At 45.2% G+C, this 26,374-nt stretch overlaps 1 protein-coding gene across 2 annotated transcripts in view; it reads left to right on the top strand.

The window, feature by feature from the left end:
• SPOCK1 (SPARC/osteonectin, cwcv and kazal like domains proteoglycan 1) overlaps positions 1 to 26,374 on the top strand; it is a 505,425-nt gene that overhangs the window by 409,595 nt on the left and 69,456 nt on the right. For both annotated transcript variants that reach the window (XM_003354287.4, XM_005661679.2), the window contains one exon: positions 5,608 to 5,722. In XM_003354287.4, the coding sequence (XP_003354335.2) occupies positions 5,608 to 5,722 (115 nt within the window). The remainder of the gene's footprint in view (positions 1 to 5,607; positions 5,723 to 26,374) is intronic.

Raw genomic sequence — 26,374 nt, 5'->3', positions numbered from 1 at the left:
TTCTAAATAAACGATATTCTGAGACTCAAGGGGTTAGGACTCCAACTTGAGGGATATAATTCCACCCAGAGCGCAAAAGTGTAAAGCTTTTCCTCCCAGAGGTGAGCGGGGCCAGAATAGCAATGACTACTCTCTTCTTAGACCAGGGCTGGAAGGGATCTCCCCAGCTGGCCATGGTGACCATGACTGTCACGTGGCACCTCTACATTTATTATGTCTCTTTCCCTTTGTAATGGACGAGCTCCAGGGAGTGCCTCTGCCTTTGACTTTTTGCAAGCTTTGAGCAAATGGAGTGGCCCCTCCAAAACCCTCAAGTCTTCTTCTTTTATCCCCCCAACCCCACTGTTTTCCTAAAATGAGGAGTCGCAGGTGTCCCCTTACCCTTTCCTGAGAATGTCATTTTGCAGTTTTTATTTATTTTGAATAATATTCAGCTTGTTTTTAGCCTTTTTATTATTTTTTAGTTTTAGCTGAAGTATAGGTTGATTTGCAATATTAAAGTTTCTGCTGTACAACAAAGTGAGTCACCGTTTTTAAAGGCTATACTCCGTTGACAGATGTGATGAAATTATATAATATTATAATACTACAAAATATTATATTCCCTGTGCGATGCAGTATTTCCTTGTAGCTTACTTATTTTATACATGGTAGTTTGTACCGTTTAATCCACTATCCCTATTTTGCCCCTTTCCTCCCCCCTCTCCCCACTGGTAACTACTAGTTTGTTCTCTATGTCTGTGAGGTTTTTTTTTTTTTCTTTCATTTTTTCAAGTTTTGTGAAAGTATGGTTGGTCTACAAGCTTGTGATCATCTCTGCTGTACAGCAGAGTGAGTCAGTTTTGCATATGCACACACATCAATTCCTTTTCAGATTCTTTTCCCATATGGATTGTCACAGAATATAGGGTAGAGTTCCCCGCGCGAGAGTCCACCTCCAGGCTGGGGACTCTATGAGGCAGGCTCGCAATCTCTTTAACTTGAAGCTCTGCACACCCTGTTCTGACACAGGACAACAGCCCAGGCAGGACGGGGGGAGGCGGGCTGCCTGGATGCTCAGGACCTGCGTGGCACACGTGCAGGAAGCAGACACATGCTTTCTGCGAATGTCTTTTCTGCCACGGAATCTCCATCCATGATTTTGTCAGTTCCCCCACCCCATGCTTTGAGAACACTGTGAGGGCGAAGGTGTGGGAATTCTGAAGCCTTGCCTCTGCCCGGTGTGCTGGGGGACTCTTATTTCTCCCTCCTCCCATTTCCCTGGGAAGATCCTTCCACTCCCTTGCTCCCTGCTCCCCGCACCCCTTTCCTAGGAAAGCTGCATATGTCCTGATGGGTGGGAGCCTGGCGTCCCTTGATCAGGAATTCACAGCTAGGAGCAGAATCCCTGCCTTGGCCAGGTTACGTAGGTGTCTCTTTTTCCCCTGGCTCTCGTTCTCTTGGCAGGTCTGTAGGACACCTGCTTTGTGTTTCAAGAATCTCTTTGTACACTGACCAGGGCACACTTCTGCCAGGTCCACCCAGATCTGTGCATTGTCTCCACCTGTGACTGGCAGTAAATGGACCAGAGCTTTCCTGGGCCTCCGTCCCCTGCAGGTCGGAAGAGGAACTGGAGGCCTTACTTTGGTGTGCAGGTCCCGGGCATGCTGTACAGCCCAGTCTCAGGGGAAGCCCTGATGGGTAAAGTTGGCACAGGGATCTCTTTTGGCATCTTTGTTCTTCCCTAGCAAGGACATGGGGAAGAGGGGGAGGAGTAGGAGGCTGTTGGGGAACCCCACGGATGGGACTGGGAGATGAGCTGTAGGAAGGAATGTGTGTGAGATGCCTGTGCCCAGATGCGATCCAGGGCTTACCGAACCGGAGGGTGCCCCACACTCATGCTGGCTCATTCCTCTAAGGAAGCTTCCTCTGGGCAGTGGTGATCGCTGGGCCGTCACCTCCATAGACACCTATAAACTCTGTTTTATATTTTATCATCAAATACTTGACACATAAACACAGATGCATTATTTACACATTGCCAAGCCTACTAACAAAGCAGAAGCCTCAGAATCCACCACCTGACTCTTGAAATCAACCACTCCTGGTTTCACGAGGCCTCTGTGGGCTCCTGTCTCCCACGACCCCCCTCCCTCCTCCCTGGAGGTAACCCCTCTTGCAATGGTATTTGTCCACCCCTCCCCCACTTGTTGAAGTAGCTCTTATTCCCACATAGGTGTGTATCTCTACATAGCACAATTTGAGCTTTATAAAAAATGAAATTATGGTCTTTGGGCGTCATTTAAATGCCACATATTATTCTGGAAGATAAAAGGCAGATCTGTGCCCTTGAAACATGTGTTTCCTCCACTGCAGATAAATATTGTTTTCTCTGGTGGCATCTTTCTGGAGTTGGGGAAGAGGCCCGGCTGCCTGCACAGACCGAGCCATCAGCTGTGACGGAGAGGGGCTGCGGCCAGCCACAGGGGCCGAGTTGCTAGAATTACCGTGCACGGGGAGTTCCCATGGTGGCGCAGCGGTAACAAACCCAACTAGTATCCATGAGGATACGGGTTTGATCCCTGGCCTTGCTCAGTGGGTTAAGGATCCGACATCGCTGTGGCTGTGGTGTAGGCCAGCAGTTACAGATCCAATTCAACCTCTAGTGTGGGAACTTCCATAAGTCATGGGTGGGGCCCTAAAAAGACCAAAAAAAAAAAAAAAAAAAAAAAAAAAAAAAAAAAAACCATGTGCAGGAGTTCCTAGGCGAGGAGAGGCGTCCCTGGGGGACAGTGGTTCTGGGCATCTGGGGAGCATATGGAGTGGGTGGGGAGGTAGCAAGGCAGAGCGCTAAATGTGGAGCTGAAAGAGGACCAGGGAGCAATATGGGTCCAGGTTGGGTCGTGAGACGCATCAGGAATGCTGAGCTCTGACACCTGCACTCCTCATGCAGGCAGATGGGTGGCTCCTGGTGGCTGGGGACAGAGGTTTAGAGCTGCACAGTGACCATGCCCCTTTCCTCCTGCCTTTATCCTTCAGCAGCTATTTACTGCACACCTGCTCTGTGCGGGGGTATGTGAGTATCATATCATGCCGAGGGAAGGGAGGGGCTAAGACTCTGGCCTGCTGTTAAGTGCTTGAGGGTCTTGTTGACCATCACCTCTTGGTAAATTATGCTGTGGTAGCAAGTGATCCCCACCCAGGGGTGGCATATGGCAGCCAGCCTTCCTCTCTTGTTCATGCTGCATGCGAGCCGTGGGTTAGCTGCGGCTCTGTTCCCTGTCCTCTGCCCTCTGGGTCCCAGGCAGAAGGAATGGCCCTTGTGGGGCACGTGCCCTTTTGGTAACAGGGAAGAGACCAAGAGGTGAAACCAAGCACTGGGTCTTCAGACGTCCACCCAGACCTGGCTTGGGTCCCTCCTGCTCACAATCCGCTGGCCCAGGCAAGTCCCGTGGCCAGGTTTGCTGTCACCACAGAGGGGACATCACCTTGCACACAGGCCGCTGAGCAAAGTGTAGACCCTTCTTTCGGGGAGGCCAGAGAATATTTGGGAAGAGGATTACCCTCTGCCCCAGATAGAAGCAGGCAGTTGCAGACACAGCATGACAAGGCTTTAGAGCAAGGAAATGCACTCATTTTGATTTTGTAAAATACATGTACATGTAAAATATATTTCCCCCCAAATGAGCTTTAGGGATTTTGTTGAAAAATAATAGAAGAATCACTAGCCTGAGCCTGAGGATGGTTGCAGGGAGCCAGCTCAGGGGAGGAGGGAGGGGTGGGCTGGCTGCAGTGGTCTTCACTCTAGCCCTGGGTGCGTGCTCAAAGGCTATTGAAAAGAAGCTTCTTACATGGGCGACACACCTGCCAGTGCTCTTCCTGGCTTATCTTCCAGCCATTTGGACTGTCTGCAGGCACATACATCCCACCTGCCCTCATGGTCACGTCCCTGTGGCTTTATAAGGTTACACACTCTTTGCTTCCTCTCTCCAGTCCATCAGCATTTGCAGCCTGGGCCGTGGCCTCTTTCAGATGGTCCCCACCAGACGCAGCACTAGAAGCCCAGGAATGTGCCCCAAAGGGGGTTTTGCATTAAGAGGAAGCCAATCCTGGCAGGCTCGTCTGTTGTTCTCTCTCTCTGTAAGGGTAGTGGGCGACTGCCTGGGTGACAGTGGGAGTAACGCAGGAGTGACACCAATGCGTTAGGTTGAAAGCCCTTTCTCCCTCTGTTTGCGAGAAATCCGTGTGGGAACTGAATAGCCCGTCCTCTCCCAAGGAGCCAGTATTCGACTGCGCTCATGTGTTGCTTAGCAAATGCTGGGGGCCTTTTTCAGAGGTGTGCATTTGTGTTTTCCAAGGGCAAGGAGCGTATCTCCTCTCTTCTTCCTTTTAAAAGATTCCCCATGGCCCCTGATAAGAGCTGCACGCACCGTGGGTGCTCCAATCTCCCCTTCCTTTGAACCTCCACCACACAGCAACGTGGTTCTGGGCCCGTGGGCCTTTGTGGAAGACTGATTACGGCCAGGCCTTGATCTCGAGAATTTTGCAGGTGAAAAGGGAGGGAACGCTCAGACAACCCAGGCCCAGGCCAGTAGCACAGTCGCATAATCAGCCCCCCGTGGAGGACAGTGCAGTCTGTGCTCTGGGGCTCTCCCACGTGACAGAAACGGTCCTGGGGGACGTCTGGGCTTAGCCCTGCAGTCAAACAGACAGGGCTGGGAGTCCTGGGCTATGAGTGTCACAGTCTTCCACGAGTCAGCCCCTACGTCTCTGTTTTGGTTTTGGTTTTTGGTTTTCATAATGTAGGAGTAATAAAATGCTGTTAATCGTCGTGGTCTTTTACATCAATAAACAACATCCTTCGTTATTCCTTGTGTTCTCAATCAGTTGAGACTTGAGTGAGGACCTGGGGGAGAGTGGCCCGCATGCTACCTTGGTTGCAGAAGAAGGGGTTGGCAAGAGGAGGTATAGCTTTGAGGCATCTAGTTGTGAAGGCTAGAATTGGGTGGACGTTTCCACCTGGCCCCCGGCTAGTGAGACAACCACAGGCATTCTCTGGGGGAAAGACTGTGTACAGCTCTGGTTTGGGACGGCGGAAGCCAAGGCATTCATGCCTCATCTGGGCTCCCGGGGAAGGCACTGGGCCCTGCAGGCACCACCCATCCTACTAAACGGATGGTCACTCTTCTCCCCAGGAAGAGTGGGAGCAGCTGAGAGGATCCAGGAGGGCTCCAGGGGCAGAGCTTCCTAGCAGGAGTAAGGGAAGGTGGCGGAGCAGCCTCCTGCTGTGATGTGGGGGGACCTCGTGGACCCTGTGGGACCCTGTGGATGTTAATTTCATACTAATACTCGCATAAACAGTTATGGCTGAGTTTACCATTAATTAAAGTACGTCTACCCAGGATGTGTTTTTAGATGCTATCCTGTGCATGTTTATGGAAAACATAAAAGGCCGTTTCTTATTCTGAGTCTGTTATTCGGGCTGTTTACGGGGTAGATTCCTCTGTTCTCTGTCTTTGCTTTTGTGAGCCTAACCATGGGTAGCGGGGCCCAGGCCGTGTCCTGAGGAAGCCAAGGAGGCATCTGCTGGGCAGTATTTTTAAGGCTTGTTCTGTCTGTCTCTTGCAGTGCAAGTTGGAGTTCCATGCTTGTTCCACTGGCAAGAGTCTCACCACCCTCTGTGATGGGCCCTGTCCGTGTCTCCCGGAACCCGAGCCGCCAAAACACAAGGCAGAAAAGAATGGTGAGTGGGGACCACAGGAGATGCCCTGCAGGAGGGCTGGATGGAGGTGGAGGGCTGCCTGCCGTGGTCAAGTTCCGCCCCAGATGCCAGGACCCTGGCCTTGAACAGAGCCATTCTGGCCTAGGTGGGGGGATGGGTGCACTTGGCAAATGCTCCAGTCATTTAGGCATTCCAAACTGAACTGCCTTCAGCCTCCATTAAACAGAAAAAGAAGAGCTGAGCTTCTTGGAGGCTAATTCTGTTAGACCAAGATAGGCACTAGGTTCTTTTGGAGGTCAGATTCCCCATGGTGTGGGAAGGGGACAGGGTTGCAGGATTAAGGCCAGGCCTGCCCTGGGGTGTATCTTGGTCTTCCTCGAACTCTAATCTCAAAATCCTTTGAATTTCTCAAGGCCAGATTTCAGGACAGAGTCTGCAGGGATGTCATAGTGTGGAGAGTTGCCACCTGCCACCCCGCCCCACGAAAGCATTTCTCCAGTAACATATTTAGCTTGGCACGCGGGGCAGAGCCAGGGGCTACAACTTCCCTTCCATGGCTTGGAGAGTTGGGGGAGCGGGGGAGAGATTGGGCTTTTCTGGGTATTTTCGTGATGGAGGAAGTAGTAGTGTCCCCCTGGTCTCAGCCCTTTTTTGAGCCTTCATCGTGAGACCCAAGATAGACCTCTACCTTGGCCTTCTGTGGAGCTGGGTTTCTCAGCTTAGCTGGCTGTTCCATGCAACAGATTGGACATCCATGTGTGTGTGTGTGTGTGTGTGTGTTTGCACACATGCACACGTGTGTCTTCTGCAGCCTGCCACTATTTGTGTGTGTGTGTTTAGCCACTTGCCTCTTCCTAAGCTGTCCTGTCTTTTCCAGGGCACATGAATGGAGATTTTCAAGTCTAAATTTGTTCAAGGTGCTGGTGGGAACATTGTGTTAAAAGACTCTGGGAGATTTAACCGGGATCTGGAAGGATATTGTAAACTGTAAAGCACTGCGGTCGCAAATAATCTCCGCAGATTACTCTTACTTTGGTCACCAAAAAGCCGATCTCATTGCATTTTGGCCTGATCATTTATGTATCTGCAGTAAGAAATGTTAAATTATACAAGCCTCTTGCAGTTTGGTCAGAATGCCTGAAGCCCTGCGGTGCTAAGTAACTACAAAGTCCAAAAAATTAGCGTCTGTCTGGAGGTATCTTAAGAATCTTCTTAGGAGAAGCATCCATGTATATTCTTTATTGTCTGTATTTACTCTTCTGTTCTGAGGCAAGGAAACCAATCCAAGACAGTCACTTCTGCTGTTTTGTCTGTAGTATCTTTAAATGGGGTGAACGCATCTCTCCTCAAGGGCCCCCAAATCTGCTAAGGTCTCCTGACTTGCTAAGCTAAGGTAATAGACCAGTTTTCTAGGAGGGCTTTGTGGTTTTCCAAAGTACAACCCTTTTCCCTCACAGCGGGCTTGTCACATTTGATTAAATGAGATTTGCTCTCAAATATGACTCTCCAGGTATGGCCTTGGCTGTACCATCTATTTGTTCAGTTACTTACAAGTGAAAATTAAAACAAATTCTTATTGAACCCAGGGGTTCCCGTCGTGGCTCAGCAGTAACAAACCTGACTAGTATCCACGAGGATGCGGGTTCGATCCCTGGCTTCTTTCAGTGGGTTGGGGATCCGGTGTTGCCATGAGCTGTGGGGTAGGTCACAGACGTGGCTCGGATCTGGCATGGATTGTGGCTGTGGCATAAGCCAGTGGCTATAGCTCTGATTAGACCCCTAGCCTGGGAAACTCCATATGCCATAGGTGTGGCCCTAAAAAGCCAAAAAAAAAAAATCTTATTGAACCTATGTGTATATTACATTGCCATTAAAAGCAAAAAGACTCAGAAGAAAGTGTTCCAGAATTTTGAGAGGTGAATGAGAAGGGGATTACCACTCAAAAGTGTTTCACATCCAAATGTTTGTAAAAGCCTAGACTGCTGAGTTAATAGAGATGTAGATGAGGAAGAAAGCAAAATGACTTCATGATATGCCTGTCAGAAATGAGAACAGTCAATATAATACCAGCAATATTCTAAAATCGGTGATCAAAAAGCATGCTGCCTTCATTAGTTCCTGTAGTCTGTTTAATTATTTTTTTGTTCCATTGGCTCTTGGGTCAACCATTGGCTTTTATGAAGTCATAAAACAGTCCTGGAACACCACACACGGCCTCTAATATCATCTGGCAATTGTCTAAGAAATATCACCTTGCAAGCCTGCAACAGGGCATCCGTTACTTGATGTTGCCATCAAACTCAGTTCAGTTGTTTCACAAGGTTCTGAGACTGTTCTTGGTTGAAGACGCAGTTGCTGCTGTGACTTGAAAGATTTTATATAAATGTGAGGAGGAGCAGGAACTACCTGTTGATGATAAGACTGAATGGCTGTAGTTAATTTATTACATATCCAACAATATCTAAGGAAGGAGAGTATCATCTCCTGTCAGGGTAGGATGTTTAACTGTTTAATGTGGATTTGATGAGCATTTCCCTGGAGAATAAGGACGTATTTGGGCAAGGAAGAGGGCACTCATAGATCCCTAGGGTCATTATGTGATGAAATTTTTAAATTAGTAACATTTTACCTGGAACTTCCCTCATGGCTCAGTGGGTTAAGGATCCAGCATTCTCACTGCTGTGGCTCTGGTTACAGCTGTGGCTCAGGTTCAATCCCCAGCCCGGGAACTTCTGCATGCCACAAGTGCGACCAAAAAAGCAAACATTTTACCTTGACAGAATCAATCAAAGGAAGGCTGACTTTTTCTTGTAATTTGACAGTTCTTGCGATGCAAGAAGGCTGTGGAGCTGTAACCCTTTCCTGGCCTGACTCTGCCAGAAAGTGTGGGCAGAGCGGGCATGTTCCATTCTGGCGGTGGAGGAAAGAGTGGCACAGATCCTTCCAGCAGGGCATGCTAAAGAGGAAATAACAGCTTCCCTCCAGCTGAGCTATTTGGAACAGTAGAAAAATAGTCTACAATGATTTCCTCTTCTCAAAGGGTGATTTCAACCTGAGGGCTAGATTCGGGGAAAAAAGTCCTGGGTTGACAGACGGTTGTCTAATTCCATTCCTTATCATGCGTGGAGTTGGGGTAATGTGCTTAAAGGGGAACAGGAGGTGGTGCAAAGAGCTGGGATCAAGAACTCTTCCTCACAGTGATGTCTCAGTGGAAAAATCCTGAAAGACTCCTGCTGCAGAGGCTCCTGGCAAAATAGAGATTTATCGTTGCATCCAGGAAGGAACGTTTTTCTTTAATGCCTATTGTGTTACAGGGTGAAGGCCTTGGGCTTGCAAACTTGAAATTTGAAAGCAGGTCATGTTAACATTTCTGTACGAATTCAGTTTCACTTGCTTATTGTTCAGCACTACGTTAGGGTCAGAAATTAAACATGTCAAGGAACATTTTATTTTTGGGGCCTTGTTGCTGGGCCTCTAAATGTCTTGATCTAAAAAAATAATAATAATAAAAAATAAAAGTTGGAAATTAAGTTGGCAACTGCATCCAAGAAGAAAAGTGTATGTATCAGGATTCTGGAAATAACTACTGACTTTGGCTTTGAACTTGGGTTCCTCTTCTATGAGTTCAGCTCTGGGAAAGTAGACATAGGTTCCCCTGATCATTCTGAAGTCTCCTTGGTAGACTTCAGAATGGGAAAAGCTGATGGTGAAAAGAGAGAGAAGGGTAAACTGAGACAGAGGGTAGCCAGGATCACAGCTGGTGTCCAGGGAAGGGGGCGATAGAGGGTTTTCTGGAAATGAATGGCTTTGGCAGTTCACTCAAATGGCATTCTTCTCCTGCCCTTATGTTTTATTTATAAATTAATACCCATTCTTATATAAAATCCAAATATTATGGCAAAAATGTCTCATTCCCAGTTCTATGAGCTTTCTGTTGCCTATGCTTCCAATTATTTTTATATATCTATGCTAATGTACTTTTGAAATTGTACTCATCCAAAATCAGGATCATAGTCCATGTAATGTTTTTTTCACTTGGCTGCACCTATGACATGCAGAAGTTCCAGGCCAGAGATTGAACCTATGCCACTGCAGTAACCAGAGCCGCTTCAGTGACAACACCAGGTCCTTAACCACTGAGCCGCCAGGGAACTCTGCTATGTAATGTTTTGTGCCCTGCCTTTTTTGTGTTTTATAGGCATGTTTGTATGGAGGGTCACTCATCTGTCTCTCTCTCTTCCCCCCACTCCTTCCACTTGACCACCTCTCTCTTGCCTGCCAGTTCTGTTCCCTGAATCCAGACTTAAATATGTAATGACCGCCCAGCGTTTCTCTTGGGATGCCCAGAGTCATATCAGAATTTTCCAAATGAAACTCCTAATCTACCCCCAAATCTCTGCCTTCCTCCTGCAGTATCTGCATCTTAGTAGTGGCCGCTCCGTATTTTGATCTGCTGAAGTTAAAAAAAAAAAAAATCTTCCTCTCACAAGTCACACAAAATTATCGTATTATGTCTTTCGAATAGCTTTTCAGATATATCCAAATGTTTCACTGTAGTTGATTTACAGGGTCGTGTTAGTTTCTGGTGTACAGCAAAGTGATTCAGTTACACAAATGTATATTGTTTTTCACATTCCTTTCCATTATCGTTTATCACAAGATATTGAATATAGTTCCCTGTGCTATACGGTAAGTTCTCGTAATGTATCTATTTATGTATAATAGTTTGTATCTGTGAATCCCAAATTCCTAATTTATCCTACCCTCTCCCTTTCCCCTTTGGAACGATAAATTTGTATTGTATGTCTCTGAGTGAGTCAGAGTTTGTTTCGTAAATAAGTTTATTTGTTTCATATTTCACATCCACATATAAGTAATATCATATGATTTTTGTCTTTGACTCACTTCACTGTGGTCATCTCTAGGTCCATCCATGGAGCTGCAAATGGCATGATTTTGTTCTTTTTTACAGCTGAGTGGTTTTCCATTGTATACATGTACCACATCTTTATACATAAATTTGTTGGTGGACATGTAGGTTGTTTCCATGTCTTAGCTTTTGTGAGGAGTGCTGCAGGGAACATGAGGGTGCATGCATCTTTTCAAATCATGGTTCTCATTTTTTCCAGCTATATGCACAGAAGGGAAATTGCACAATCATATGGTAGTTCTATTTTTAATTTTTTGAGGAAGCTCCCTGCTGTTTTCCATGGTGGCTGCACCACTTTACATTCCCACCAGCGCTGTAGGAGGGTTTCCTTTTCTCCACAACCTCTCTAGCATTTGTGATTTGTAGGAATTGTAATGATGCCCACGCTGACCAGTATGAAATGAACCTCACTGGAGTTTTTATTTGCATTTCTCTAATAATTAGCAGTGTTGAGCATCTTTTCATGTGCTATGGGCTGCCGCATCTCCTCTTGAACCACTGCTTCCTCAGCTCCAGGTACACAGACCCCCGTGAACCCCTCAAATGTGCCCTCACATCCTGCCTCAGCCTGGGCCATCTTCCCAGGCACCTACATGGCTCCCTCCGCTGCCACCTTTCAATGGCTGCACACGTGACCTTCTCAGGAACCATCCCCAGCACTTCTGATCTCTCTTTCCTCCTTTATTTTTCTCTATACCATTTATCACTTTCTAATACATTAGATGTAATTTCCTTACCTGTTCTTTTATGGTCTGACTTGCCCAACTAGAATGGAAGTACGTGAGGGCTTTTTGTCTGAATTTGCAGCAATAGTTTGTTTGAGTCTACCCCATTCTTTTTAAAGCATTGTCCATGACATAGATACACCATAGATTATAATGTTCAAAAGGAGAAAAAGATTCATGGTGACAAGAGATCATCTGTAGGAGGTACTTAATTAATATGCATATAAGTCCTTGATGTGTATGTTTAATTCTTCTAACAACCAAATGATGTCTTTGGTGTTGCTGGTGAGAACATTTGGGATTGGGAGCTTTTCAGTACCTCGCCTGAGGCCGCACAGCTATCAATGAAGGAGGAGGGGTTTGAAGTCTTTCCTAGATGAGCGCTCTTACCCTCATGTTATACTGTGTTTGTAACCTGAACTGAATGTCCATTGAGAGGGCAGGCTTCCTTTGGAAAACAGAGACAGGCAAAAACAACCCACACTCGTCCCTTCCGCATTTTAACCTACATTTCCCCATGCTTTCAGTGCTCAGAGGATGCTCTCCTTCACCGAGCCCGTGGCCCTTCCCCCTCTGATGGAATTTATCCAAGGTCAGAGCATCCCTCTCCCACCCATTTTCTCTTCTTTCTTTCTGGAAGCCCCCTTAGTTCTCTGAAGTTTACCGAAAGCCTGGCCTGGGCTCATTCCACACCACCGTACCACACTTTCCTGAGAGCCACAAGTTTCCCACCTTAGAGATAAAAATTCATTTGTAATCTGTCCTGAAGCCATGTTCTTCCGTTGCCCTGCTCTGAATTGCTGTGAGGAGAAAAGACAGCCTTACAATACGAAATAAATTGAAATGATAATGAAAGAGAGCAAGCAGCTGCCCACCCCCGCCCCCCAACCCCAGCAAGCCAACTGCTTAGTAAACTCTTAGTAGCCTCTTCCTTCCCAGAGCCAAGTGTTACAGTGGGAGCCCAGGCCTTGGCGGAGGGGTGAGCGGCTCAGGCTAGCAGGTGTAGTGAGAATTAAATGAGCTCAATTGTAACAATCAATGTCGTTAGGGCCCCCAGATACAGCTGTTGTATCCTCATCTTGATGACGATCCTGTTTAGCAACTCAAAGTGGCAATCAGAGATAAAGGAGGCTGGATGTCCCTTGGATTACCTAACATCAGGACTATATCAGGATGCCAGCGAAAACTCAGCATAAGCGCTTGTATAGATATATCGAAATAGACATTAAGATGGCTCGAGAGTGTAGCCACAACAAAAACAGCGAGTCAGCTCTCTTCAGACTGAGGGCAACGACAGAGAAGAGAGGTCTGAGACGGTTCCAGTCACGGCGGTGTCCTGAGGCTGAAACGGGGTGTTCCTCTCCTAGGGTCAGGGCTGACTTGCCCAACTAAAGAAGGAGCTTTATGGCCAGCGACAGTAGATCTTACACAGCAGAGGTTCTGCTTGGGATTCTCATTATTTCAAGACCTACAGTGAGCTCAAAAAAGAAATTGTTTCAGAACAATTTAGGGGAAGTTCTGAGAGGTGGAGGCGCCAGGACATTGAGGCTGCAGAGATGATGAGGATAGTGGTGGGTCCATAGAATGTAACAGCTCCTGCTTTCAGATTTCCTGGTGGTGCAGCTCATGCTGGGGACAGGTCCTTCATATTTGGTGTAAGGAACCTGCAGCTTCCATGCTATTTATCTGCCTGGGAATCTCAGGAAGGCAGCCTAGAAAGTGTCTATTTATTTTGGCATCCTTGGCCTGGCTATGCTTTGTCCAAGCTTGTCTGAGGCTAACGCCCAAGTAAGTCCTGGGCATCCCATCCTAGCAGGGGAAGTGAGTGTCCCCAGCTTCTAAAATCACCTGGGCAGGGGACCACGGAGGTGATGAAACCAGATTTAGAAGCTGAATGTCAGAGACCAGAAAATTAGTGCTGACAAGGGGTTTGATCAGAATTGTGATTATAGGGCCAAGTAATACTCAAAAAAAAAAAAAAAAAAAAAAAAAAAAAGACCTTCAAAAAATTACTTGATGCCAAGTTGTTTTTTTTTAAAGCCCCCTTTATGGGGACTGCTAGCTCTATACAACTAATACCCTGAACGGTATTACTGAGGCTGAAAAGGTCCAGATCCCTTGTCTGTACTTCCTTCCAGCTCTTGGAACTTAGGAGACTCTCCTACACCAGGCGAATCCTGGGAGGTGTTCACAGCTTCAGGACAGTAGCTTGAGAGAATAGAATCATGTCCCCTTACTCCTTTGGCCTGGTCTGCTTCTGGATCCCAGTCTGTGCCTCAGTTCCCTCAGGGCCACCCCAGGCTCCAGGACCTGGCATCTGCACTTCTCCCACACCCCCTCCCATACCCCTCCTCCCACACCCCCTCCCATACCCCTCCTCCCCAGGTGTTGAAGGGTGGCTCTAGTGGGGCCCATTCGCCTGCCGGGCTCCTGTCGGTGATTCTGACCTGCCCGTCTGTCCTCTCCACCTGGATCTTCTGTCTCGGCTTTCCTTAGACTGTCTGCTGCTGTGAGCACCAGCCCAGCCCATGCGTGGGCCAGTACATGGTATGGATTGGCTGTCTTCAGTTATTTGTGGAATTAATTAACTGAGGAAATGTATGGGCTCTTAGGGTTTTCAGGTACTTTTGTGTACTGAAGCTTGTGGCTATTGCCCCCCTTGAAATGGTAGGGGAAGAACCAATTAGGTTGAAGATGCAGGCTCAGTGATGCTGAGACACCCGTCTCTGGCCTTCCTTGCATCAGTCATTCTGGGGCATGACCTCAGGCTGGAATGAAAGTGTGTGTGTGTTTCTGGTCCTCTGATTTGGGGCAGGTGGCATCATCCAACCTCAGCTCAGATGGTTCTTCTGTCTGCCTGTATCCCACCTCCCTGACTCAGGAGTAGGGCTCCCCGTGTCTCAGGAAGCATGTGTGTTTTTCCTTGATAATAGACGTGTAGTGTCCTTTGGAATAGAACATTCCGTTCAGTTCACGAATGGACTCTCATGAGAACAAAGAGAACAATTCTAGGCAAAGGAGGGAGTATCTGGAGATGGCAAGAGTGTGTTCTCATTTGAGGGGAGAGCTTCCAGTACAAGAACCATACCTATTTCTATGGTGAGATACCTGCATTAAATACTGATTACCCTGTGCCCAGTAGGAAACTTGCTTCTACAGGAAAAAGGTAGTGAACTAAAATAATGGTGATCTCTGACTTCATGTATCTTGCTTCTAAAGGCCTCCAAGCCCTATTTAAGATGAAAATTTAAAGCTTAAGGCAATACTCTAACAGCTGTTTATTTGTTTTCTAAAACTGAGGGCAGTGATCGAGTCTGGAGGTAGACAATAGCATGTCTCCACCCACCCAGCATCAATCCCTCCATCCATCTGTCCATTCATCATCCATCCAGCCAGCACTTATTACATGCCTATCCTGTGCCCAGGCCCTGTACTGTCTCTCCCTACATGAGACAATAAGAAATCAACCCCAGACACATCAGTAATGTGTTATTTGAATGTCTGCACAGGAAGCGCACTTCCGTCCCAGTGTTACAATCACATAGGGCTGGGCTGCTCTCCATGTCCTTATGGAGTTGGGTTTATAAGTCTGGGACTGAAAGGCTTTTTATGGTTTTCTGAGTGCTTTGTTAGAATTTTGACCTTCTCTTGTAGTCTCAGTGGTCAGAAGAGCTAGTCCTCATCTCACATGATGAGACAAGGAAACTACCCTAATTATGGTCTATCCACTGAATTACCATCGTCTTAAAAGCAAGGGTTCCATCTAATTAATTTGTCTTTGTATCCCTAGCACAGTGTCTGTTGCATGAGTGGTGACAACAAAGATTAAATATAAACTTGTAGCATATCTGTTACATATCATTCAGAGCAGTATTTAAGTAAATAGATATCCAGGTTGAATTTCTCCTTCCTGTCTTTTATGAGTTTCTCTTGTTTCTGTATATGATGGAGACTCCTTCTCACCTTGCTCTGAGACTTCTGATTCATGTTGGCATTAAGTGTCTGCATTGCTTTTCCCGGTCTCCCTCTGTGATAACCATCCTGCATACTTGGCCCTTTGAGGTCCTGGTACCTGGTGTGTTACCTCCTTGTCTGTGAGCAGCAGTTATCAGAGAGGTTATGGTTCTGGTCGCTTCCCTGTTGCCCACAGAAGGGTGCTCTCCATCTGACCTCCCATGTATACCCTCAAGTTTTGATGCAAACACATTTATATGTCTCCTAATCCATCATTTGTCTTCAGATACATATGATGGAACTTGCCAAGAGGCCAGTATTGTATGCTAGCAAACACGTGGGCTCTGGGGTCAGACAGCAGTGAAGTCCAGCCCCCAAACTCCCTAGCTGTGTGGCTTTGGGCAAGCTGCTTCTCTGAGTGTTAGTTTCCACATCTGTAAAAACAAAGGACATGAGACCTGTCTTGAGAGGTTATTGTAAGAATGCAATGAACTCAATGAGATAATTATGAAAGCTGGTGGTTCTGAAGGATGCTTGGTGAAGGAATAGTTGTCCTTTTCTTTAAGTAATGCAAACACACACAGGTGAATGACCTAGTCTGTTTTTTATGCAGTCTAGTGACATCCTGCCTTCTGAAAGAACTGAGTTCTAGAATCAGTCTTGCCAACACACAGCAGGTACTGTTAGTCATTGATCCCATACCCATACCCATTCAATTCTGGTTTTCTTTGAGGAAGACTATGCCCAACTAATTCTTATTTTTTCCCAGTCTCTCTTCCATCTGGGGCTGTGACTTGAGTCAGTCCTGGCCAATGATATGCAAGTAACATCTTCTAGAGATTTCTGAGAAAGCTTGTGCTTTCATGAAAATCAGGGAAAGGCACAGCCAGCCGGTGGTGTCCTTCCTCCCTATAGAGTTTGTGGAGCTGTAGCAACCCTTTTGTAACCACAAAGCGACTAGCCTGACGATTCAAGTCCACCCATAAGGATGACTGGGCAGAAGCATGTAAAGACCCTGCATCCCTGCTGAATCAAAGTCGTGACTGCCTCTTTCCTAACTTCTGTCTCAAGGGAAACTTCCAAGGGCTTAGGAAGCTTTCTGTTATTTGCATCTAAACGCATTTTCTAATTGACACAGAGCACTGTCCTTTTAAAGATCATTTGCTTAGAGACGGCAATACTGGTGTGAGGCCAGGAGTCCCCAAGAAGTCAGGGCCAATGGCATCTTGGTATCTAGGAAAAGGAGGAGACCTGAGCTGGTCTCAGAAGCATCACTCAGAATGTCAGGAGCATGTTGTTCACAAAACTAGGCACAGCGGCTTAGACTGGCCTGTGGCAAAGCTTCTGACCTGTGAGTACAGTGTATTTGTGTCTCATGTTTCTGCATCCTTTGCAAAGGGACAAGGGAGCAGAAGGGATGTTCCATGGTGCAAAAGAGCGAGGCCTGTTGGATTAGAACACAGTGTACTGCAGGTGAGTGAAAGGAACTGTGTACCTAGAGAAGACAGGTGCGTGGTAAAAGGCTGTAGACACATGCAGATGTTTAAGTGGCATTGAAAAACAAAACCAAACAACAGAAGTTTTACATGTTTGTTACAGAACATTTGAAAAATTCTAAAAAATATGAAGAAGAAAGTTTTAAAATTACCTGTGGTTTCCCAGTCTAAGTATATTCACATACTGCTTTAAAATCGTTCTATCCACATTCATCAATTATTCTTTTAAAACTTGATTTTTAATGGCTGTCTGCTATCTGATTTTATAAATTCACTGTGATTTTTATAATTCTCTATTGAGAAGTTAGCTTCTCTCCAATTTTTCATCACTATAAACACTGCTTTTATGAACATCAGTGGGTGTTAATTTAATACACATCTTAGTTATTTTTTTGCATACAATCCTTGTAGCAGAATGTCTGAGTTAAAGGGTATGTGAAGTGTAACTCTTTTGTTACATACTGGCAGAATTTCTTCCAGAAAATGTATAGCATAAGCAGTGTGTGAGATTTGCCTATTCAGAGGACACTTAGCAACTTTGGGTACCATGATTTTTTAAAGAACATTTCTATCCTGCTAGTTTTAAAAAGCTATTTTTATTAGTTAGAATTTGGCTCAGCAATATATAATCAATACTCTGATGCTCAAATAACAGTGGTTTAAGCAAAAGAAGGCTTATTTCAAAGTTCCCATTGAGGCACAGCAGAAACGAATCCCACTAGGAACCATGAGGTTGCAGGTTCAATCCCTGGCCTTGCTCAGTGGGTTAACAGTCCAGCATTGCCATGAGCTGTGGTGTACGTTGGAGATGCAGCTCGGATCTGGTGTTGCTGTGGCTGTGGGGTAGGCAGGCAGCTGTATCTCTGATTAGACCCCTAGCCTAGGAACTCCATATGCCTTGGGTGTGGCCCTAAAAAAAAGCAAAAAAAAAAATTTTTTTTTATTTCATTTTTATACAAAAGAAGTCAAATGGTAGAAAGTCCAGTGCTGGTATGGAGCAGCTCAGTCATCAGGAACCTTTCCACTTCATTGCTCTGATGACCTTGGCATGCAACTTCATGGTCCAGCTTCTCTGCTAAAGCTCCAGCCATTGCATCATAGGCCAGTCAGTAGGTAAGGGGGAAGAGCAAAGAAGGGCACACTACTTGCTTTAAGCAGCCCCTGTGAATTTGGGTATAATTCACCTTGCATCTCAATGGCCAACTCAGTCTGAATTTCTTAAGAGTCTGGTCATGTAGCCTACCCAGTTGCTGGGAAATGTAGAGTTTTAAACTGGAAAGCAACAAGGTAGCTAAAACACAGAGTTCTTATTACTAAAGAAAAGCAGAAGAATGGCTCTGGGGAGAAAATTACCTGGCTCTGTCAAAGTATGATTTTTTCACTTTGACACGGCAGGTTTAACTTTTTTTTTTTTTCCGTGTGTGTGTGTGTGTGTTGTTTGTAATTTGTTATGAATTGCCTCATACACTTTTATGGTATTGGTCTTTTTAAAATAATTTATAAGGAAATTCTTTGACATATTAAGACTCTGAATCCATCATATATATTTCACATTTTTTCCTTGCCTTTAATAGTATTTTCTGATAGACTAAGATTTTTGATGTTTTTATCCAGTTAGGTCCATCATTCTTTTGGAGTTTCTAGCTTTGATGTATGTTTGGAAATTTCCCCTACTCTGAGGCCAGATAAAAATTTCACCTGTGTTTTCATTTCATTCTTTCACAGCTGGCATTTCTCATATTTGATATATTAGGCCCGTGGCATTCAAACGGGAAGAAATCGTTTATATTGTGAGGCAGTACTTACAGCTTCCACCAGGCGCTAGTCACTCTTCCTCTGTATAATACATGCTATTTTCTATTCTCCGCTAGTATACTTCATACGTGAGAAAGTTACAATCATCACCCACTTAGGCGTTGTGACCAGTAGTTGAGGAAATACCATTTTAATCGATCGCAATACTTATTCTGGGGTACGTGATGAGAAATGAAACTATAACAGATTTTTTTTTCTTTTTAAAATAGCCCATTTTCTTAATGGTTTTTACTGTGTAATTCATCTTTTCATCTAACAACGAGCTATGTTCTTTTTCAAATTTTTCATGGCTGTTCTTGCCTATTCTCCCAGATGATATTAAAAATCATTTTGAAAACTTGCAGGAGATGAGATGTAGATTGGATTTACAAAGTAATTTGAGACGAATTGATAACTTTACACTCAAGTTGTTCCATCTGGAAGCATGGCGCACGTCTTCTGTTTTCTCAGGAAATGTCTGCGGTTGTGTTTCACAGGGACTTGTGTATTTCTCATTACACCAACGACTCGAGTTGATGTTTGTGATTGCTTTTTGTGAATGAAGTCTGGTTTTTATATTTGTTAAACTTATTTCTTTCAAACCAGAAATCTTGATTCTGATAGACATTTCTGTGTGTGTGTGTGTGTGTGATGTTGTGTTTTCCTACCATTTTGGGTCTTCAGCAGACGTCTACCTCATCTGCAGATAATGGGCATTTGATCTTCCTCTCCAACGTCAATGTTAAAAAGTACCTGCCATGTCTGGATTACGCACTATCGCTAAACTCTGTGTCATGTGTATGTTTCCATTTAATCATCTGGAAGGCCAGGGATGGGAGGTACTCTTATCTTCCTCTATGTCAAGCTGAAGAAACAGGCCTTTGTTAATTCAGTTTTGCTCCAAGTCACACATCTAGCTAATGGCAGAGCCAGGATTTGAACCCAGATAGGTCAGACTTCTAGGCCTGACTCTATTGCCTGCATATATGTTACTCTTCTGTGTATCAGTGCTTTGGATAAAACTTCCAGAGTGGAGTAAGTGAAATGTTTGTTTACGAAGATGCTCGGGGCGATTTTAAGTTCTGCTGGAGCACAGAAGTCAGTCCAGTCGTGAAGGTCTTGGCACCGCTTGTGCCTCTCTGCGTGCTCTCCTCCTGCATCGCCTGCAGAGGTCCCTCTCCTTGCTTCCTTGGCCTGCTCAGTCCTTGGTCTTTCTTCATGCTTAGCGCCCTGTGTGCTCCTTTTTCCCAAAGTCCTTAATGCAATGTTCTTTTTTTTTTTTTTTTAACACGAGCTTTTTAATTTAGAAATGTTTCAGATTTATGGAAATACTGCAGAGATAGTACAGAGTTCCCTTGTACCCCGCAGCCAGATAGTACATAGTTCCCTTGAACCCCGCAGCCAGGTTCCCCTTACATTTTACACTGGCGCGGTGCCTTTGTTACATTTAATGAGCCAGGATTGATACATTATAATCAATTAAAGTCCACATTGTATTCACATTTCCTTAGTTTTTACCTCATTTCCTATCTCTGCCTCAGGATGCTGTGTTACATTTAGTTGTTATATCTGCTTAGACTTCTTCCAGCTGTATCAGTTTCTCAGTTCCTTCTTATTTTTGATGACTCGGAGACTTGGCAGGTGCACAGGTCAGTGTTTTCTAGAATGTCCCTCAATTGGGATTTGTTAGATGGTTCTCTCCTGATTAGACTCGGATGATGGGTTTTTAGAAGGAGGACCACAGAGATAAGTGCCATATTTATCTCATCGTATCACAGGTATGTACCAGCGTGACTCCCTGCTGTGGATGTGAACCTTGATCCTGGGTGAGGGGGTGATGGTCTCCACCGTAACGTTACCCTTTTCCCCTCTTTTCATGCTGTGTTCTTGGAGTAGAGGTCACTATGCACAAGCCACACTTAAGGAGTACGGAGTTAAAGCTCTGTCTCCTTGAGGATGGAGTGTCTGCATAAACTGTTTGGAAGTCTTCTGCCCTGAAGATGTGTTTCTTCTTCCTGATTTAATTATTTGCGTAGCCATTCATTCAGTCAGTCAGTCAAGTATGTATTTATGAGTCCTTAGACAATTATTTTGGACTTGAGGTTATCATCTAATACTATTAGATTAATCCAATGCAAAGACTTTGTTGTTCACGTTGTGCCAGCTTTGGGTATTGGAAGCTCTTTCCCTTTGATACGCTTTCATTATAGTTGATTTATATATATACATATAAATTTTTATTTTGATTTTTATATATATATATATATATATATATATAATTTTTATTTTTTTCCATTATAGCTGGTTTACAGTGTTATGTCAATTTTCTACTGTACAGCATGGTGACCCAGTTACACATACATGTATACATTCTTTTTTCTCACATGCGACATGGATGGAACTAGTGAGTCTCATACTAAGTGAAGTAAGTCAGAAAAAGGAAGACAAATACCCATGATATCGTTTATATCTGGAATCTAATATACAGCACAAATGAATCTTTCTGCAGAAAAGAAAATCATGGACTTGGAGAATAGACTTGTGGTTGCCAAGGGGGAGGGGAGAGAGAGATGGATGGGGAACTTGGGGTTAGTAGATGCAGACTATTGCCTTTGGAATGGATTAGCAATGAGATCCTGCTGTGTAGCATTATAGTTGATGTGATTTACTTCCTTTTGAATACTTCTTTTTCTCTTGCACTCCAAGATGATCCAGACTCATCTTGAAGATTCCTTACCCCAGCCATAGAATCAGCCATTTCTTCAAGTTGCCCCAGTTAGTTTTCTTTGGAGAATGGCATTCGAACCCAAGATCGGGTTTCTTGGTTTCTTGGGTTTCTAAGTGTGCTCATTACTACTGTAGTGTCACTTCTTTATGTCCTTGGCTGATAGAGCAAGGAAATGTAGTGTGTGTACTAACACATGCACTTATAAATTCCTCTATATGCATCCATCTCCATCTGTATTAAGCTAAATATGGGTTCATACTGAAGTTGCCAACTCTAGTCCATCACCACATGGAACATTATAGATAGGCAAAGGAGGAGGCTATAATCTCCCACTCCAACAGTGAAAAACCTAGCTCCCAGCATCCTCCATGCATTACCTTAATTCTCCAGTTATGGTATGCAGGTCCATATAGTGGTATCAAGTTGCTGGTCCTTTCTTCTGTGGGAAATGACTTGATCAACTGGAGCACGATGCTTGTGTGTAGTCCTTTGGCCTTAGTCTTAAAGACTGTGCTCATTTCCAAAGCTACCCAGGTCAGCATCTTGTCATACAGTTACATTGTTTGGTCACATTCTGCTTCACATCTTGGGAGCTCCCAAATTCCTAAATAATTATTTCAATTTGCATGCATTAAGCTTCACTATTTGTGCTATAATGTCCTGTGGCTTTTGACAAATTCACAGTCATGAAGCCACTCATCCAATGCCGTAAAGAAGAGTTTCATCACTCTAAAAAAATTCCCTGTGCTTCCTTTTCAACCACTTCCCCATGCCCACTTCAGATCCCTGGAACCACCTACCCATTTACTGTCTCTCCAGTTTTGCCTTTTTTAGAATGTCATGTAAATGCAACCATATAGTATACACAGGATTTTTTCACTTAGCAGTCTTCATTTAAGCTTCATCCATGGTTTTTGGTAATTTTATATTTCATTCCTTTTTAGTTGATGAATAGTATTACACTGTATGGATGTTTCATATTTTGTTTATCCATTCATCTATTAAAGGATGTCTTGGTTGCTTCCAGTTGGTGCAGTTATGAAATTTGAGTCCAGCTTTTTGTGTTGACATAAATTTTTCAAATCAGCTGGGTAAATACCTAGGAATGCCATTGCTGGATCCTAAGATGTTTAGCTTTTAAAAATTGCCAAACTGTCTTCCAAAGCGGGTATACCATTCTATTCCTACAGTGGCAGTAAGTTTGTGTCACTTCACATCTTTACCATCAATTGGCAAATTTGTCCCCTCCCTCCCCCAACATTCTAATAGGTGTGTGGTAGTCTGCCATTGTTGTTTTAATTTGCATTTCCTTAATGACACCTCATGTTGAGAATCTTTTCATATGGTTATTTTCCATCTTACTAGGTGAGGTGACCTGTTCAGATCTTCCTATATTTTTAAATTAGGTTGTTTGTTTTCCTGTTGTTCAGTTTTAAGATTATTTCCACTTTGGAAATATCCTGTGTCAGACATGCATTTACACATCTTTTCTCCCTGGCTATGGCTTGGGTTTTACTCCTGTGAACAGTGTCATTTACAGAGTATTTTATTTTAACCAAGTCCAACTCAACTATTTCTTTCATGAATCATGCTTTTGATGTTATATCTAAAAACTTATCACCAAATCTAAAGTCACATAGATTTTCTCCCATATTTTCCTGTAGAAGTTTTATAGTTTTCCAGTGTACATTTAGGCTCATCGTTCATTTTGAGTTTATTTCTGTTTATTGTATAAGGTCTCTGTGTAGGCTCATTTCTTTTGCATTCAGACTTCTAATTCTTCCAGCGCCATTTACAGAAAAGATCATCCATTTTCCATTGAATGGAATCCATTGACTTCACTCCTTTTCCAGAAATCAATCGACTGCATTTGTGTGTTTACATCTTGGCCTTCTATAGCACTGATCAGTTTTTTCTTTTCTAGTTCCTTTTTTAAAAACTACTTCCACACTATTATTGTAGCCTTGTAAGTCTTGAAATCTGGTGGTCTAAGCACTCCTACTTGATTTTTCTTCTTCTTTTTATATTTTGTCATGTAAGCTATTTTTTGAAAAGGAAATATGTTTGTTTCTCAGCCTTTGTGCCTGAAACATGTACTTTGAGTAATTCAGTGCTGGCCAAGCACATAGGAGGCCCTTGTTTACCTCTTGCTAATTTCCTGGAAGTACAATGGGAGGGACAGCACCCTGGGCCAGTGGATGAGTCCAGCAGATGGTCAGGCACGGCCATATCAGTGGGCTTTTGTGTCTCAGCATCTCTCATGGGGTGATAAACACTCATGGTTCCCCAAAGAAAACTGATGCCTAGTAAAGATCATTAACATGAAGAGATGAGAAGAGGTTTGTGAAATGATGGTTCTTAGCCAAAAAACAGAGCTTGGAGATCAACTGGCGATCAGAATTGAGTGAGAATGAGACCACTGGCCACACCCAACAGAACAAGAAAAGCAGTTGGTGAAATGGTTTCCAGTAAGGCCGCAGCCAGTGTAAAGACGTGTGGGGGTCATGTTTATGCTCCTGTGTTGCCTGGCAGTTTGGGCATTGGTGAACATTTCGGTAGGTCTTCATCCTTTATGTATTTTGTGGATCTGTCTTTGCAGACTGTTCCCCCCACCTGCCTGCCTTTGCTCCCAGATATGCTGCAAGACTGTCTCCAGCACTTTTCTCCTCTCTGTAAGGCAGATACATATTTTGTGATGAATTTTTCAGCCAAAATGCAGTGCTGGGGCGAGGAGACATATGCCCAGTGTAGATTGGCAGCAGATGGAGCTCATCAGGATGCATTAGAACAGTTGTCCAAGCCCTCATGAAGTGCTAGCCTGCTGTTAACACCGTCCTTCCCGCCTCTTTAGATTGCGGGGCGGGCCCACTTCAGCGGGAAGCCAATCAGAACTGAGGGTCCTTTTGCTCCAGGCTCAGAGCCCAGTCTCTGCTGGCAACAGCACACAACAGACACTTGGGCAGCTGCTGGACAGAGCCAGAGCCAGAGCGGGGAGACAAGTGCACAAGGAACCACAGAAGGCTGAGTGCAAGCCTAGCTGTGTGTGACTGCTCCCCATAACCTTCAGGGAAACTCTCCTGGAAGGCAGCCTTGGCAGACCCAAGCCCACAGCTGGGTTCTTTGCTTTACAAACCTTCTGAACAATGACTGGGTTACTTGTTCAGGGCATTTGGTTTAATTGTAACCCGAGGAAGCCTGACATGGGAGGAAGCGGTTGTTCAGGTGGCTAACCAGCCACCTACACACCTGTGAATATGCAGCATTGTCCTGGGTGCCTGGGAGGCAGGAGCCAGAGTTCCCTTTGAGTGGCTGCTCTGTTCTTTTCCTGCAGGGCCTGCCCAGTGTGATGGCTCAGTGGTAGCTCCCAGCTGCAGAGGATGGATAGCTTAAATCCTACTCAGGGCCCTGATCCCAGGACCATGCCTCCCTTGGGTCATGGTCAACAGGCCTGTGCCTGCTCAATCTGTGGGCCCTGCTCACAGGCTGAGGGGGCTCGGTGCAAGTGTGCCTGGGTTTGTGGGGGGAGTCAGAAGGATGGGAGATGAGGATTTGTATTCTGAATGTCCACCTTCCAGCTCGGGTGTTCTGCAGGGCAGTATGCAGGGTGGAATACATTGTGGAGAAGTGCTAACTGGAATTCAAGCACCCAGCACACCGTCGGCATGGACCTGGGCACTGAAGTCCTCCAACACCAAGATTCACAATTTCTTCTACTTGCGCATGTCTTGGGTCTTCCCCCCCCACCCCCCGTCTGCCCAGGGCTCCTGGTGTGAGCACCATGTCCTGTTGTAAAAGCCATGGCATAGCAGGCAGAAAACCAGAGTGGAAAATCCTGCTTCTAGATTGAGACAGATCTGTGCTCAGTTCAGAGACCTGCTCTTTGGAGGTCTTTTGGCCAACAGTTTAGCCAGTTTGAATTCCTGTCTTCATTGGAGGGATATGGATAATGCTATCTCCTCAAGGAGCGGTTTTGAGGTTTAAATGGAATAGTCAAGGTGCAACACTTGGAAGGGGCCTGGGATGCAGCCTCCGGTAGATGCCATCATTATCACCACCAGCCTCATCATCACCATCATCACTTCCATGAGGGCTGAATGGGAAGGTCCATCATCGAACAGCAGCCTTTCTATTCCCTGTCATCAGCACCTTACATTCATTCAAAATGATAAAACCCTTCCTGATTCCTGCTGCATGCAGGAGTACAGACAGGCACACACACACAGCTTCAGTTTCTGCTCTCATAGAGCATACACCTTCTAAGGGTGAAAATTCATCCGTTTATTTCATTTCCATAGTAAGTATAAAGATCAGTGCATTTGTGGTTATTCATGCGCTTGGAAAACCAAAGTAATAATATTCGTCTGTTTACAAACAGCCCTGACCCAGGAGGTCTTTCCTAGGATCCTCTCACTGTCAGTGCGCCTCCCCAAAATATCCTTGTCATGAAAAGGGGGGAACACGAGAGAGAGAAGCACATCAGAGCCACTGCAAAGCCCCTCACCATCCTTCTGTTTTGGCACTAGGACGATATTTTCTTGACCCTTTTCTGCCTTCTTCCATCTCCACCTCCTGAGTCCCCCTGGTTCGATCCCTCCCTCCTTCACTGCTAAACCACACAGGCAGTTGGCACTCAAAAGACTTCTTCTGGAGAAGGAGAGATGCAGACCGTGTCCATTGTAATTGTCACCTATGCCTGGGGCCTGCTTCTGGGTGTTGTCACCTGCCTGCTCCTTTCCTGCCAGGTCCAGGCCTCCTACATGCAGGGAAGTGCCATGGGGGCCTCAGAAGTGCAGACTCCCCTGAGACAGAGTAAAATGACACCCTGTGAAACCATTCACGAGTCCCGAGTTTGGTGACCAGAAGTGTGGATTCAGAATAGCTGCTTCGGAGTTCCCATTGTGGCTCAGCGGTAATGAACCTGACTTGTATCCATGAGGACACCAGTTTGATCCCTGGCCTCACTCAGTGGGTTAAAGGATCTGGTGTTGGCGTGAGCTCTGGTGTAGGTTGCTGAGGCAACCTAGCCTGGGAACTTCCATATGCCAT

This window comes from Sus scrofa, chromosome 2 (genome assembly GCF_000003025.6).
Source record: "Sus scrofa isolate TJ Tabasco breed Duroc chromosome 2, Sscrofa11.1, whole genome shotgun sequence".
NCBI classification, from domain to species: domain Eukaryota; kingdom Metazoa; phylum Chordata; class Mammalia; order Artiodactyla; family Suidae; genus Sus; species Sus scrofa.
This window is presented reverse-complemented; position numbering and strand designations above follow the sequence as displayed.